Here is a 14915-nt window from a genome sequence, read left to right as displayed (position 1 = left end):
CTTTAGTGCACTGCGAAAGCATACTCCATTTGACAGTTCGCCGTAGAAGATTTTCTTTGGCAGGCGAGTGTCGGGCATTCTTAAAAGGTGGCCGGTCCATCTTAGCTGCACCAGTTTCAGTAGGGTGTGGATACTGGGGAGAGCTGATCTTCTGAGCACCTCAGTGTCTGGAATCTTGTCCTGCCACCAGGGCCATCCCTAGGGGGGGGACAAATTGGGGCAACCACCCCAGGCCCCATGCTTTGGGGGAGCCCATGGAACGGGGCGGAGCAGCGGCAGTGTGGAGCTGGACAGAGTGGCAGCTCCACATCCAGCCGCTTGCACAAACCACTGTTGATGCTGCCCCTGCCAGTGGCAGCAGCAGCTTCCAGGGGTTGGAGCCATGGGAACGGAGCTGGAGTGGGGCCTGGACGCAGGAGTAGGGGTTGACGTCATATACTTAGACTACCCAGACATCTGCTGGGAGACGCAGACAGCAAAGTCCCACCGTTCACGCAGGTTCCTATCCTGTATACAGGACCTCCACCTGATGCAGGAGGTACATGGTCCCACTAAGGGGAATGCCTTACTGGACCTAATATTGGCAACGGGGGATGACATGGTAGGGGACCTACAGATTGGTGGTCACCTGGGGGACAGTGATCACCAAATAATAGAATTCATCATAAGACGTTGAGTGGGTAAGGTAACTAGTAGGGTGAAAGTGCTAGACTTTAGGAAAGCTGATTTCAATTAACTGAAGCAATTAGTCACGGATGCACTGCAGAGTAGGAGTTTTGAAGAGATGGGAGCCCAGGAAGGGTGGCTGTGCCTTAAGGAAATGATCCTTCGGGCACAGAGGGAGACGATCCTGATGCGGGGAAAAAGAGGGAAAGGGGCCAGAAAGCTTCTCTGGCTGACCGGAGAAATCCAGAGCAGCCTACGGGCTAAAAGGGGAGTGTATAAAAAGTGGAAACAGGGAGAGATTACCGAAGAGGAGTATACCTCCTCTGCTCGCACTTGTAGGGAGGCAATTAGACGGGCCAAAGCTACCATGGAGCTGAGGATGGCATCCCAAGTTAAGGATAACAAGAAATTGTTTTTTAGATATATAGGGAGTAAAAGGAAGGCCCAGGGTGGAATAGGACCCCTACTAAATGGGCAGATGCAATTGGTGACAGACAGGGGGGACAAGGCTGAACTCCTCAACGAGTTCTTTGCCTCAGTGTTCCTAAGTCGGGGCAAGACAAGTCTCTCACTAGGATTGTAGAGAGGCAGCAGCAGGGCGCCAGACTACCATGCGTAGACCCTGAGACGGTGCAGTCACTTGGAGGAACTGGATGCGTTTAAGTCGGCAGGCCCGGATGAGCTCCATCCGAGGGTACTGAAGGCACTGGCTGATGTCATTGCACAGCCACTGGCGGGAATATTTGAACACTCGTGGTGCACGGGCCAGGTCCCAGAGGACTGGAAAAGGGCCAATGTGGTTCCCATTTTCAAGAAGCGAGGAAGGAGGACCCGGGCAACTATTGGCCAGTCAGTCTCACCTCCATCCTTGGCAAAATCTTTGAAAAAATTATCAAGGCTCACATTTGCAAGAGCCTGGCAGGAAAAATTATGCTGAGGGGAAACCAGCACGGGTTCGTAGCAGGTGGATCATGCCTGACTAATCTAGTGTCTTTTTATGACCAGGTTACAAAACGCCTGGACACAGGAGTAGGGGTTGACATCATATACTTAGACTTCAGGAAGGCCTTCGATACGGTATCTCACACCATACCGGTGAACAAGTTAAGAGGCTGTGACTTGGATGATTACACAGTCCGGTGGGTGGCAAATTGGCTAGAGGGTCGCACCCAGAGTGTCGTGGTGGATGGGTCGGTATCGACCTGGAAGGGTGTGGGCAGTGCAGTCCCGCAGGGCTCAGTCCTAGGACTGATACTCTTCAATGTCTTCATCAGCGACATGGACGAGGGAGTGAAGTGTACTCTGTCCAAGTTTGCGGATGACACAAAACTGTGGGGAGAAGTGGACATGCCAGAGGGCAGGGAACAACTACAAGCAGACCTTGACAGGTTGGACAAATGGGCAAAAAACAACAGAATGCAATTCAACAAGGAGAAATGCAAAGTACTGCACCTAGGGAGGAAAAATGTCCAGCATACCTACTGCCTAGGAAATGACCTGCTTGGTGGAACACAAGCGGAAAGGGATCTTGGAGTCCTAGTGGACTCCAAGATGAACATGAGTCAGCAGTGTGACGAAGCCATCAGAAAAGCTAATGGCACTTTATCGTGCATCAGCAGATGGATGACAAACAGATCCAAGGAGGTGATACTTCCCCTCTATCGGGCACTGGTCAGACCGCAGTTGGAATACTGTGTGCAATTTTGGGCGCCACACTTCAAGCGCCCAAAATTGGATAACCTGGAGAGGGTCCAGAGAAGGGCCACTCATATGGTTAAGGGCTTGCAGGCCAAGCCCTATGAGGAGAGACTGGGGCACCTAGACCTCTTCAGCCTCTGCAAGAGAAGGTTGAGAGGTGACCTTGTGGCTGCCTATAAGTTCATCATGGGGGCACAGAAGGGAATTGGTGAGGTTTTATTCACCAAGGCGCCCCCGGGGGTTACAAGAAATAATGGCCACAAGCTAGCAGAGAGCAGATTTAGACTAGACATTAGGAAGAACTTCTTCACAGTTAGAGTGGCCAAGGTCTGGAATGACCTCCCAAGGAAGGTGGTGCTCTCCCCTACCCTGGGGGTCTTCAAAAGGAGGTTAGATAGGCATCTAGCTGGGGTCATCTAAACCCAGCACTCTTTCCTGCCCATGCAGGGGATCGGACTTGATGATCTACTGAGGTCCCTTCCGACCCTAGCATCTATGAATCTATGCATGGGATGACTTGCCCAGGGCCATGCACCCTGCTCAGGTCAGCTCTGCCTGCCACTTGGTCTTTAGTATCTTTCACAGGCAACACAAGTAGAAGTGGTTTATTGGCATGATGCTGGTAGAAAGTCCAGGTTTTGCAGGCATAAAGGAGGTTGGGAGAATGATGGCTTTGTAAACCTTCAGTTCCACTGACATTCCGATGCTTCTGCAGTCCCAGACTGACTTATGGAGTCTGCCAAAGGCCACACTGGCTTTTGCTAGCCTGGTGTAGTGCCCGAAGACTGGAAGAAGGCCAATGTGGTGCCTATTTTCAAGAAAGGGAGGAAAGTGGATCCGGCTAACTATAGGCCCATCAGCCTGACTTCTATCCCGGGGAAGATCTTAGAAAAGTTTATTAAAGAGGCCATCCTTAATGGACTGGCCGACGCCAACATCTTAAGGGATAGCCAGCACGGGTTTGTTGCGGGTAGGTCTTGCTTGACCAATCTCATTTCCTTCTATGACCAGGTGACCTATCACCTGGACAAGGGAGAAGAGATTGATGTCATATATCTTGACTTCAAAAAAGCCTTCAATCTGGTGTCCCATGATCACCTCTTGGAGAAACTGGCCAATTGTCGCCTTGGGTCCTCCACGATCCACTGGCTGGAAAATTGGCTCCGGGGTCGGACCCAGAGGGTAGTAATTGAGGGAAGTCACTCATCATGGTGTCCTGTGACCAGTGGGGTCCCCCAAGGCTCTGTCCTTGGACCCATACTGTTCAACATCTTCATTAATGATGTGGACACTGGAGTCAGAAGCGGACTGGCCAAGTTCGCCGATGACACCAAACTTTGGGGCAAAGCATCCACATCAGAAGACAGGCGGGTGATCCAGGCTGACCTGGACAGGCTCAGCAAGTGGGCGGATGGAGAATCTGATGGTGTTCAACGCCGATAAATGCAAGGTTCTCCACCTTGGGAAGAAAAACCCGCAGCATCCTTATAGGCTCGGCAGTGCTATGTTGGCTAGCACTAAGGAAGAAAGAGACTTGGGGGTCATCCTTGACCACAAGATGAACATGAGCCTGCAGTGCGATGCTGCGGCTAGTAAAGTGACCAAAACGCTGGCTTGCATCCATAGATGCTTCTCAAGCAAATCCCGGGACGTCATTCTCCCCTTGTACTCAGCCTTAGTGAGGCTGCAGCTGGAGTAGTGTGTCCAGTTTTGGGCTCCACAATTCAAAAAGGGTGTGGAGAAGCTTGAGAGAGTCCAGAGAAGAGCCACGCGCATGATCAGAGGTCAGGGAAGCAGACCCTACGATGACAGGCTGAGAGCCCTGGGGCTCTTTAGCCTGGAAAAGCGCAAGCTCAGGGGTGATCTGATGGCCACCTACAAGTTTATCAGGGGTGACCACCAGTATCTGGGGGAACATTTGTTCACCAGAGCGCCCCAAGGGATGATGAGGTCGAATGGTCATAAACTACTACAAGACCATTTCAGGCTGGACATAAGGAAGAATTTCTTTACTGTCCGAGCCCCCAAGGTCTGGAACAGCCTGCCACTGGAGGTGGTTCAAGCGCTTACGTTGAACACCTTCAAGACGAAACTGGATGCTTATCTTGCTGGGATCCTATGACCCCAGCTGACTTCCTGCCCTTTGGGCAGGGGTTGGACTCGATGATCTTCCAAGGTCCCTTCCAGCCCTAATGTCTATGAAATCTATGAAATCTAGCCTCACATTGACTTTGGTGTCGATGTGGGCAGCATGGGAGAGTGTGCTGCTGAGATAGGCAAATTTGTTGACCATTGACAGTTGTTGACCTTTAACTGAGATGCATGGTTCCTGGGGAGTTGTGCCAGGCGCAGATTGAAACATCACTTTGGTCTTCTTCATGTTGATAGTGAGTCCGAAGTTGTCGCAGGCTGATGAGAATAGGTCCATGGACCATTGCATGTCAGCCTGTGAGCCTGCACATAATGCACTGTCATCAGCAAAGTGGAAGTCGCAAAGCATGGCTGTCTGGACTTTGGAGTTTGCTTGGAGCCTGTGCAGGTAGCATGACTATGTAGCATTTCTAATTTTCCAGTTCTCAAGATCATCCTGCCTATTTTGTATGCAATTCCTTCTGTGGATTGACAGTCCTTCCCAGCTCTGTTTCAAAAGCAGATTTCATCAGCGCATTCCCACTTTTTGTACAAAATAAACCTCCAAAACTGGGACAAAATATCCATCCCTGAAACTGATCTTTGAGAAATTCCACAAGTAAATTCCTAGTAGTCCAATACTTCCCCTTTCAACTCTATGTTGCTATTGCTTCTTAAGCCAGTTTTTGCCTGCCTTACAATTCATATACTAATCTCCATCATCTTCAGCTTCTCTAATAATTTCCTACATGTGGCACCATGTCAAATGCTTACTCAAAGTCCAGGTAAATCAGATCTACTATATTTTCTTCACCTAGAGAACCAGTTATCTTATAAAAGTTATCAGGTCAGTTTTACTAAATCTAACTTTGATAAAACTATGTGGTATATTAGCCAAATTTCTGTTTAACTCCACGTCTTTAACTATTCTTTCCTTCAATATTTTGTTGCAAAGCCTTTAGTAGTATTGAGATCAGATGAACAAGCCTGTAGTTCCTCTCTCAAATATAGTATTTTTAATGAATTCCAAATGTAGTTTTCCCCCATCCCTGGTGAATTTTAAAGCCTTGGCTAACCTCAGTATTATGTGGCTTTCATGTTCACTGTTAGATGGTCTATGCTGACGGTTGGTTCTTAGCCTTGTTAAGGTGAAGGTATCCCTTATTAGACACAAGGAGCTCCTCCTCAGACTCGAGGCACGCTTCAGAAAGTGCTAGCTTTTAGCTTTCACTCCTTTTTTGACTGTAGACAAATAGTACAGCTCTTTTTCTATTGCAAAGAACTCCAAAAGACCACAACAGGTTAGAATATGTTGAACTCTATGGATTCTTATTTGAAATCGTTGGATTTATCTTGTAAATCATGTTTGCACATCTCACAGTGCTAACATTGCATGGCATTCTGCGGCACCCCTGACAAAAATCTCAAGTCACTCCAGGGTGCCACAGCACCCTGACTGAGGATCACTGGTCTACACAATACTGTAGCCAGAACAGTGCCAGCTGTGCACTGGCACTGGGCATCCTCATACAAGGGGCATCAAATCAAATGGTAATAATGTTATATAATAGTATAAAGGGGCACTCTACATATGATCTGCACCAGGTGCCAAAATGCCTAGCTATGGCTCTGGGTCTGCATATATGTTAAAAGAAGAAAAGAAAACCCTGTATTCAGATGAACCAGAGCTTCTCAAATAATTTCAAACCCATCAAATGGGGTTTTGTTTGTTTGTTTTTCCTCTGAAACAATGTCACAAAGAACAAGTTTCTAAATTTGCTTGATTTATCATTGTTTTTCTAGTTAGAGGGCAGGTGACTAGCCATAAAAAGACAAATGCAAAATACTGTACTAGAAAAACAATGCAGTTGTTTGGTCTCAGAAACAGAATGAAGATGTGTGATGCCATCCCTTCAGTTCCTACTGCTCACTTCATCATCCTCTTAGCCAAACAGCAAGGCAAATCGGGTGTTCATCTTCAGCATGGGCAGCGCTAGTGACTTCATCTCAGCTGAACAGTGGTGCCTCTGAAGGGGAAAAAAAATATACCTCCTGTTACTGATATTTAACATGACATAAAATAAACCCAAGTGTCATTTATAAGGCAGTAAATTTACTTCAAGGGCTTCTGCAGTTGTCATTAAAGGCTAGAATAACAGGAGCTCAGACCATGCTGGAAGCTGGGAAAGAAAGATGCTATAAATTGGGGAGAGGAAGCAAATCTAGGGGGAGTTAATATAGGAAACAGAAATTAGAATATTTCATTTGAGCCAACTTTTTTGGCTGTGGCTGGGTAGGCTGGTTATCTTGGATGGCTCACTGGGTAGTCAAACCTTAGACAGCTATAAATGAGCTCCATACTTTTCCTCCTACAGCCCCTGTGCATGCTCCATTCCTCTTCCTTCAGAGTTGATAACAATAATGACAGAAAAGAAGGGCAGAATCATGATGAGCTGGCATATTTTTCTTGATAACTCACTTCTCTTCTTGCCATAGCCAGGCCCAGACCCTGCTCTCACTTCTTCTATGCCATATGGACAAGTGGAACAAAGTATGAAAGAAGGGAAGTACGGTAAAATCTGTGTTAACCAGCATTTTAATAACTGGAATACTCTGTTAACTGGCTTTCACGTGGTGGGGTAGGGGGGGCAGGAAGCTTGCACATGACCGCTGAACCGCTACCCACTACCCTGTGCTGTCATCCCTCTGTGTGTGACTGCCACCACCCCCTCTCACTCCCCCCCCCCCCCCACTCCACTCTGCGTCCAGCCAATAACCCCTGCCTCAGGTAATCAGAATTTTTCGGCACCCCCCTTACCCCACTTATGCTGGGTAACAAAGCTTTTACTGTAGTTATTCCTCTTTTTACATATCTAAAAACTGAGGTGTCCCAGGGGGATGACAGTAGAGGGACGGAAACCCCTCTTCCGTGGTTGGAGTTGTGGTGGGGATAGTCTGCTGCAACTCCAGGTAAACCACCCCTTGAATGGGGTGAACTTACCTTTTTCAGATGTGGCGAGCCAAGGCAAGCTGCAGGGGAACAAACCTCCTGCACAGTTCATCAGCCACTTGTCTATATGGCTGGTACTGGTGCGGGAGGTTGACATAATGAGAAGACACTGCCTGGATGCGATAAAAGCCAGTGGTGGGGAAAAGGCAGGGGGAACACAGCAGGGAGGAGGCTGTGAGTTCCCCTCCTGGGCCAGCCAGGAACCTGCCTGTCCCCGAGGGGAAAGGATGGGGGAGGACCTGGTAGGGAGTCCATTTACCCATGGAGGAGCACCCAGCACCTGACCCAGGGAGTGAGCTGGGTCCTGGGATCGAGCTGAGGAACAATAGGCACCTTCACACGCAGGACTCATGAGTAGGAAAGAGGTCTGTGGGCCCTCCCTGGAGTTTAAGTTATTTGAAGTTTTTTTGCCTTCATTTCGATGCCCCACAGGCCAGGAGAAAAGGCCGCAGGACTAACGTCAGGGGCTAAGCACCCCAGGGCCCCTCAGGGACTCCCAGTGTCACTGGGCTGATCCACCATTAGGGTCAACCCTGTACCCATGAAGTCCAATCAGGGTGGATTTATTGAACTGTCACTGGGGCTATGACCAGTGAGCTGTGGACTACAGCCAGTAAGAAAAAGGCAGCCGACCAAATCAACATGGTGCCTGACCTCTGAGGTCAAGAGTGTGGGATCGTGGATGCTGGAGGCTATGGCATCCAAAAGGGGTAGGACTGACCAACATCCAACCGTTTCAACAGGCTGGCGCATGCCAGGGGTGTCGGGGAGATGGAGCCCCTGGAGCATCGGCCAGCAACGGCTCCCAAGGATTTTACCGAAGGATTTATTCCATGGCTAGAAAACTGGAATGGGTACTTTCCCAGCTCTCAGGCCCAATCAGTTTTCAGGATTGTACAGGTTTAACTTCAACTTAGTGTCCATACAAAATTTTGGCAGATTTAACTCAACTTAAGCTAAAAACCTTTCAGTGTTAACTGAGGCCTTGTGAAAAGGATTTGCTAAATTCTCTGTCTCTCAAAATCTTTAAGTCAAGATTGGAAATCATTTTTATAGAAATATTCTGGTTTAACCCCATGCCTGAGGGCATCACATAGAACTTCTATGGCTACTGTTATGCAGGAGGTCAGACTGGTTTATCAAAATGTTCTTTACTGGTTTTAAATAATGAATCAGCCTTCACTATGAACATTTCTCCCAACTGTTTGTCTGTAGTATGATTTTTTTAGGCATGGTACAGCTTTTGGGTTATCTACACTATATCAGCGGTAGAACTCATGGAGGATGGGACTAAGCATGCCCCGCCCACCCAAATCCACAAATGCACTTAAGAGCTGGAAGTTCATCTGTCAGGGGCCTCCAGACTCATCCCTGGAATCTGCTGTGAGACTGACTGGAGATTGAGGGCTCAAGAGCAGACACCGGGGATAAGTCCAGAATAGTCTCATAGACAGACTTCCAGCCCTGGAAGTGTATCAGTGGACTCAGGTGGATGGGAAGTAGGCGTGGTGGGTGGTGCCCTCCCCACAACCTACTGTTGACCTGGCAGAAACAAATCTGGAAAATATGATTAACATTTTACAGTATGGTTGAACCCTGATGCATCAGCCCAAATTGTAGGAAAGTTGTAGTTTGTTTTAAGAAGGAACTCTACTGGTCCTCCAAGTGCTTCCTCAGTAAAAAAAAAGGGAAGTCAGGAATTTTTCTCAGATTAATAATCAAATACGTCAAACTCCCCTTGAAAAATAAACTTTTATAGATTATATATTAATTTCTTTTGTGGGTTCCTTCGAAAGTCAATCCTAGAAGCTTGTTTGTGCCTTGAAAACATTCATGGCTTTTCAGGGAAACTAAAAATAGTTTAAGAATTTTTTTTTTGAATTTTTGGAGCAAACCACTAGGCTCTGCTTTCCACTACCCCCACACCTTTTCTCCAGGGGCAAGAGAGAAAAAGAGAGTAGGAGAATCCACAAATGTCTTTTAAATAAAATGTTATTTTAAACCTCAAACCGTTTAAAATAAAATTCTTCCCTTTTTCTGCCTGAAGCATTAAGTTTATTCTGAACTTTTATTTTTATTTTGTTTTCAAATGGCTGTAAATCAATCCCATCCGTACAACTCAAGTTAAACTGTGCTCTAACATTGCCAAGTTGGGGCAACTACCAGTATATGGTCCCCAGAAACGGCAAATGTGTTTTCTTTCTCAGAGGCCATTTCCCCAGCAAGCCCTGAGCAGCTAATGACCTAACACAGTGATAATCAACCAGCATGCTGTGGCACCCTGGGATGCTTCGAGATCCTTTCAGGGGTGCTACAGAATGCCATATATCGTTATCACTGTGCTGTGCAAACATGGTTCACAAGGTAAACCCAACTGTTTCAAATAAGAACCCACAGTGTTAAAAAAATGCTGACCTGTTGTGTAGGCCTGTGCAAGTAGGCAGCTATTCAATCCGGCTTCAGATCCGTCTGCTTTGGATGCCAGAGATCCGATTCGGAGCTCCAGACTGGGTTCCCGCTTCGATCTGGCCAAAGCGGCTCCGAAGCTTCAGAGCCGCCGCGGAGATCCGAATCCGGGTATAATGGGGAATCAATTAAATATCTATAACTTTGTTTTTTTCTGTCTGATTTGGATGAAACTTGCAAGAGTGGTAGCCTTTGGTGAGAGCATGAAGCCTACCAAATTTCAAGAAGACTGGTGCAGGGGTTCAAGGGGAACTGCACCCCAAATTCTTTAAAGCAAAGCTCGTGTCACGTGTGTGTGTTACAATACAGGGGGGTGAAAACTGCAGGGGTGGTAGTGCCTGGTGAGGCCACAAAGCCTGCCAAGTTTCAAGAAGATCCATGCAGGAGTTTGGGAGGAACTGCACCCCAAATTTCCGAAAGCAAAACTGATGTCACATGTATGTGTTACACCACAGAGCAGTGAAAACTGCAGGGGTAGTGGCCCCTGGTGAGGCCAAGAAGCCTGCCAAGTTTCAAGAAGATCAGTACAGGGGTTTGGGGTGACACTGTGTCTCTTAAGGTGCAGCAGGGTGAAAGCTGCAGGCTCAGAATCTTTTCCAAAGTGATTTGGAAGCTCCGAATCCATTCAGAAAGCCTAAAGCTTACAGTGATTTGATTCAGATTCATAGATTTGGCCTCCAAATCATCCAAATCATCTCCAAATCCGAATCATGATCCAAAGCTTTGCACAGCCCTACTGTTGTGTTCTGAGTTTTTTGCAACAGAATAATAGCCATATTGTATTTCTATAGTCAAAAAGGGAGTGAAAACTAAGAGCTGACATTTTCCAAGGGGTGCCTCAAGTCTAAGGAGGGGCTCCATGTGTCTAAAAGAGGTTGAGAAACACTGGCTTTAGAGTGTCTTTTCAAAACAAATTCCCAGTTTGGTTCCAGAGTAGGGAGAAAAAAAAATGCTTGAACAGTGCAGAGGAAGAGAAGTGGTATCATACCCTGTAACCAAAATGTGCTGAGGACATGACCCATCCCCACCCTACACACACACTTCTTGGGATAGGGGTTGGCAAAGGAACGAACGAGGAAGTTTGACTGGAGGAAACATCAGTCCCACTACAGCAGCTGTGGTTGGGTGCTGACTCGTAACAAAAATAAGGAGGAAATAAAAGGCCGAATGGAGGGGTGGGGGGGAGCACGTGTGTGTGACCATGTGCATGTTACCTGAGACTGTGTGTGTGCATCTTATTGAGATCGTTTGTGTGTGCACATGTGCATCTGACCTGAGCCTCTGTGTGTGGACATGTATCTTACCTGAGGCCGTGTGCATCTTACTAAGGCTGTGTGCATGCATGTCCATCTTACTGAGCCTGAGTGCATGTATATCTTACCTGAGCTTGTGCGTATGCATCTTGAGACTCTGTGCGTGTACATCTCACCTGAGCATGCATGTGTGCACAACTTACCTCCTGCATGTGTGCCTCTTATCTGAGACTGTGCGTGCACATCTCAGGTAAGATGCACATGCGCCCACAATCTCAGGTAAGAGGCACACACGCAGGAGGTAAGTTGCGCACGTGTGCACACACACGTACACATCTCACTGAGACTTTGTGCACGCGCTCACACACACATACACATCTCACTGAGACTTTGTGCATGCGTGCACGTTTTACCTGAGACTCTGTGTGCATGTGTGTGCGTATCATATTGAGACCGTGTGTGTAGGTGTGTGCATCTTACCTGAGCGCGCGCGCGCGTGTGTGAGAGAGCGTATGCAGGCGGGAGATGCTCTGGCAGGGCCGGGGGAGAAAGGCGGCCACAAGGAAAGGCCAGAAGCGGCTCCCTGCGGCCACCTGTAGAAGCAGGCGGTGAAAGGAGGCGCGAGGGCCGGGCCGGGCCGGGCCGGGGGCGGGGCGGCCCTGGGCTCCTCCTCGGGCCGGGACCTGCGGGAGACTCCCTCCAGCCCCCTCCCCTCCCCTCCCCTCGCAGCGGCCGGAGGAGGAGGAGGAGGAGGAGGTGGCGGCGGCGAGCGCCTCCCCCCTGTCCGCCCGCCCAGCGCCGCGCAGCGCCCGGAGCATGGAGCCTGCCTGAGCGGCGCGGCTCGGCTCGGCTCGGCGGGCTCCGGCGGCTGCTGCTGCTGCTGCTGCTGCGGCGGCACAACATGGAGGCGGCGCCGCCGCCGCGGCCGCTGCTGCTACTGCTGCTGCTGCTCCTGCCCCGCGACTCGGGCTCGGCCGCGGGTGAGTGGCGCTGGGGCCCGCGAGGAAGGACCCCCCCGCTCCCTCCCGCTGCCTTTTGTTGTCCGCTGCCAAACTTCCCGCAAGTCCCGGCGCGGGGAGGGACGGGACGGGACGGGTGCCCCTGGCTGGGGCCGAGGGTGCGGGGGGCGGCGCGGAGCCCCGGGGCGGCTGGGCTGGGGCACGGGAGGGGCTGGGGTGGCTGGTGGAGGGGGGGCTTATTGAAGAAACCAGACAAAAAGCGCGCGTGTGAGTGTGACTCTGTGCGTGTGTGAGAGAGAGTGGCTGTGTGATTGTGTCTCTGTGTGTGACTGAGAGCGTGTGTGAGTGAACCTGGGTGGCTGGGTCTGAGAGTGTGTGTGTATGTGGCTGAATGAGCATGTGGGACCGAGCGTGCGTGTGTTTGTGTGAGTGTGTGTGTGGGACTGCACGTGAATGTGAGTGAACATGTGTGACTGTATGTGGCTGAATTAGCATCTGTGACTGAGCCTGTGTGTGTTTGTGTGACTGTGAGTGTGTGCAACTGTGTGTGAATGTGTGAACATGTGTGACTGAGCGTGTATGTGACTGCTTGTGACTGAATGAACGTGCGAGTGAACATATGTGATAGTGAGTGTGTATGTGACTGACCATATGTGACTGAGCATGTTTGTGTGACTGGGCATGTGAGTGTGCGACTGCATGTGAATGTGAGTGAACATGTGACTGAGTGAGCATGTGTGTGTGACTGCCTGTGAATGTGTGTGTGACTGAGTGAGCACATGTAACTGAGTGTGTGATTATGTGTGACTGAGAGTGAGTTCATGTGCATGTATGAGAGCAAGTGTGTGTGTGTGTGTGTGTGTGTTTTCCCCAGTGCTTTGCAGCCTCAGCCAGTGACTTCTGTTGGGGTTTTGGAGGAGTTGGTGTCGGGTGTCAATCACAGGCAGATTCAGACTTTTGGCAGACTTGGGATAGGGGCTGTGGGGGGAGGGGAGAGGGGTGTGTTTTTTCTTTCCTTTCCCCTCTTCCTTTAAAAGTTGAAAAGGGAACCAAAAGGAAAAAAAAACTTGCTTGACTTGTGAAATGTAACACTTGAAAAAACAGCCATGTGAGCAGATCTGAAGGAGAGCAGAGTGCTTGGTTGAGGCTTACCCAGTTTTCACTGCAGAGGGTGTATGTTCCTGGCCTGGAGTAGGGAGTCCATCGCACCCTTTTCTATCAAATCATTTGAAACTAGAAGTAGGAATTTTCTGATTTTTTTTTTTTTCCCCCACCCTCACCTCCCCATTACTTTCCCAGTGGTAATTTTGCCTTGATCCTTTTTTTTTGTTTTGTTTTATTTTAGCTATGGATATCTTCTTAAGCTTGGCTTTCCTGTTTCAGCAGGACATGCAGGGGGCTTTCCCTTAACATCCTATAATCTTCACTCCATGCAGCGCACCAAACAAACACTCGGCTTTGTGTTGCTACAAGCGGGCATGAGGACAGTTGTTTCCTTTCGATGGAGCAGTCCAAGCACCACTTTGAAGTAATAGTGTAATAATCATTTTTCAGAGTTCTCCATAGCCATGGAAAAAAGGGGGCTGGGATTTGCTCATCCCTCTTCTCAAGATGAGTTACTTGAGCTGTCTGTCTACAACTACAGGCAAGGACTTCCAGTGGCACATATGAAACTCAGTTTATAGGCACTGCTGCTTCTCATGTATTAAAATATTTCAGCTCGGCAAGCTGAAGTTTAATTGTAGCAGTTTCCTAGGTACTTTAGAAAATGTGCCAGTGTCACCAAAGCTAGCAGAACATCACCTTAGGGCTTTTCTTATTAGGCCACCCACTTTTTGAAACTATCTGTAATTATCAGAACTGTCATTTAGTACAAGAAGTCTGACCAAATTTTACCAGTGGCATCATTTTCTATTTTTAGGATTATCTGTAGGTAGATATTAAAACCTATTTGTGCTGTTACAATTAAAAGCAAGAGATATGTCTCATATCTGAAAGCAGGGTATCTGTTCATATGCTTGTGAAGTCAGTGATGTTGGAGTTTAATTGTGTTGAACTAACTTTGAAAATACTGCATAAAATGTAAAGTGATAGTCTGGTGAAAATTGTTTTTTCCTGGACATAACTGGGAACACAGATAGCATTAAAATAAAGATGACTCTGAATTGAGGTGAAGAATTCTAGGGATAAAAGAATCTGGTTGACAGGAGTTTTGGAAGCAAGAAGGCTTGGGTTATAAGTGCACCTTGGATGACAGTCTCAAATTAATTTACAGTCATGTGCTTCTCTAGCCAATGGAAAGGAGAAAACCAGGGTTCACTTTGAAATTTTAGGAAAACAGCATAAAGTAAATGATAAAACTTATACAAGTTCCTGAACTACTGTTGATCGCGTTTTTTCTTTCGTTTTGAGACTATTAGTGATTCTTTATATACCAGTCTTTCTACTAAGTCTAGGTGGAATGAAAAAAAATCTTTTGTCCAAGTGCATTTTAGTAATTAGCTAAAGGGGTTCAGTCATGAATCCTAATTATGCTACTACTGTTTGTTTTCTCATTGGGGAGGCATTTGGCACTATCTTAGGTTGAGCTGCATGGAATTCCTTAGGATGGTTTACATGTCCCTTGAAATGAAGTATGAACATTTGTGAGAGAGCTGCTTCATAATGTTTTCAATTATTCATTAATCTTCTGTTTTCTGAATGGTATACTCTATATCAATATGCTACAAATGT

General features: G+C 47.9%; 1 protein-coding gene and 1 long non-coding RNA gene across 4 annotated transcripts in view; one reads left to right on the top strand and one right to left on the bottom strand.

The window, feature by feature from the left end:
* Positions 1-5495: 5495 nt before the first annotated feature.
* Positions 5496-11967, bottom strand: LOC109282614 (uncharacterized). The gene is made up of 2 exons (XR_002089642.2): positions 11704-11967; positions 5496-6521 (listed from the first exon to the last, which is right to left on the bottom strand). It is a non-coding gene; the product is annotated as an uncharacterized LOC109282614 (long non-coding RNA).
* An 8-nt stretch (positions 11968-11975) lies between these two features.
* The window catches only part of LRP5 (LDL receptor related protein 5), a 271539-nt gene continuing 268599 nt past the window's right edge, over positions 11976-14915 (top strand). For 2 of the 3 annotated variants that reach the window (XM_019485201.2, XM_014604244.3), the window contains exon 1: positions 11976-12203. In XM_019485201.2, coding sequence (XP_019340746.1) covers positions 12125-12203 — 79 coding nt within the window. In that variant the 5' untranslated portion in view covers positions 11976-12124. The remainder of the gene's footprint in view (positions 12204-14915) is intronic. The other variant, XM_019485200.2, reaches the window with a different exon arrangement.

This window comes from Alligator mississippiensis, chromosome 2 (assembly GCF_030867095.1).
Source record: "Alligator mississippiensis isolate rAllMis1 chromosome 2, rAllMis1, whole genome shotgun sequence".
Classification (NCBI taxonomy): domain Eukaryota; kingdom Metazoa; phylum Chordata; order Crocodylia; family Alligatoridae; genus Alligator; species Alligator mississippiensis.
The sequence above is the reverse complement of the archived record's forward strand: the minus strand, read 5'-3'. Positions and strand labels throughout refer to the sequence as shown.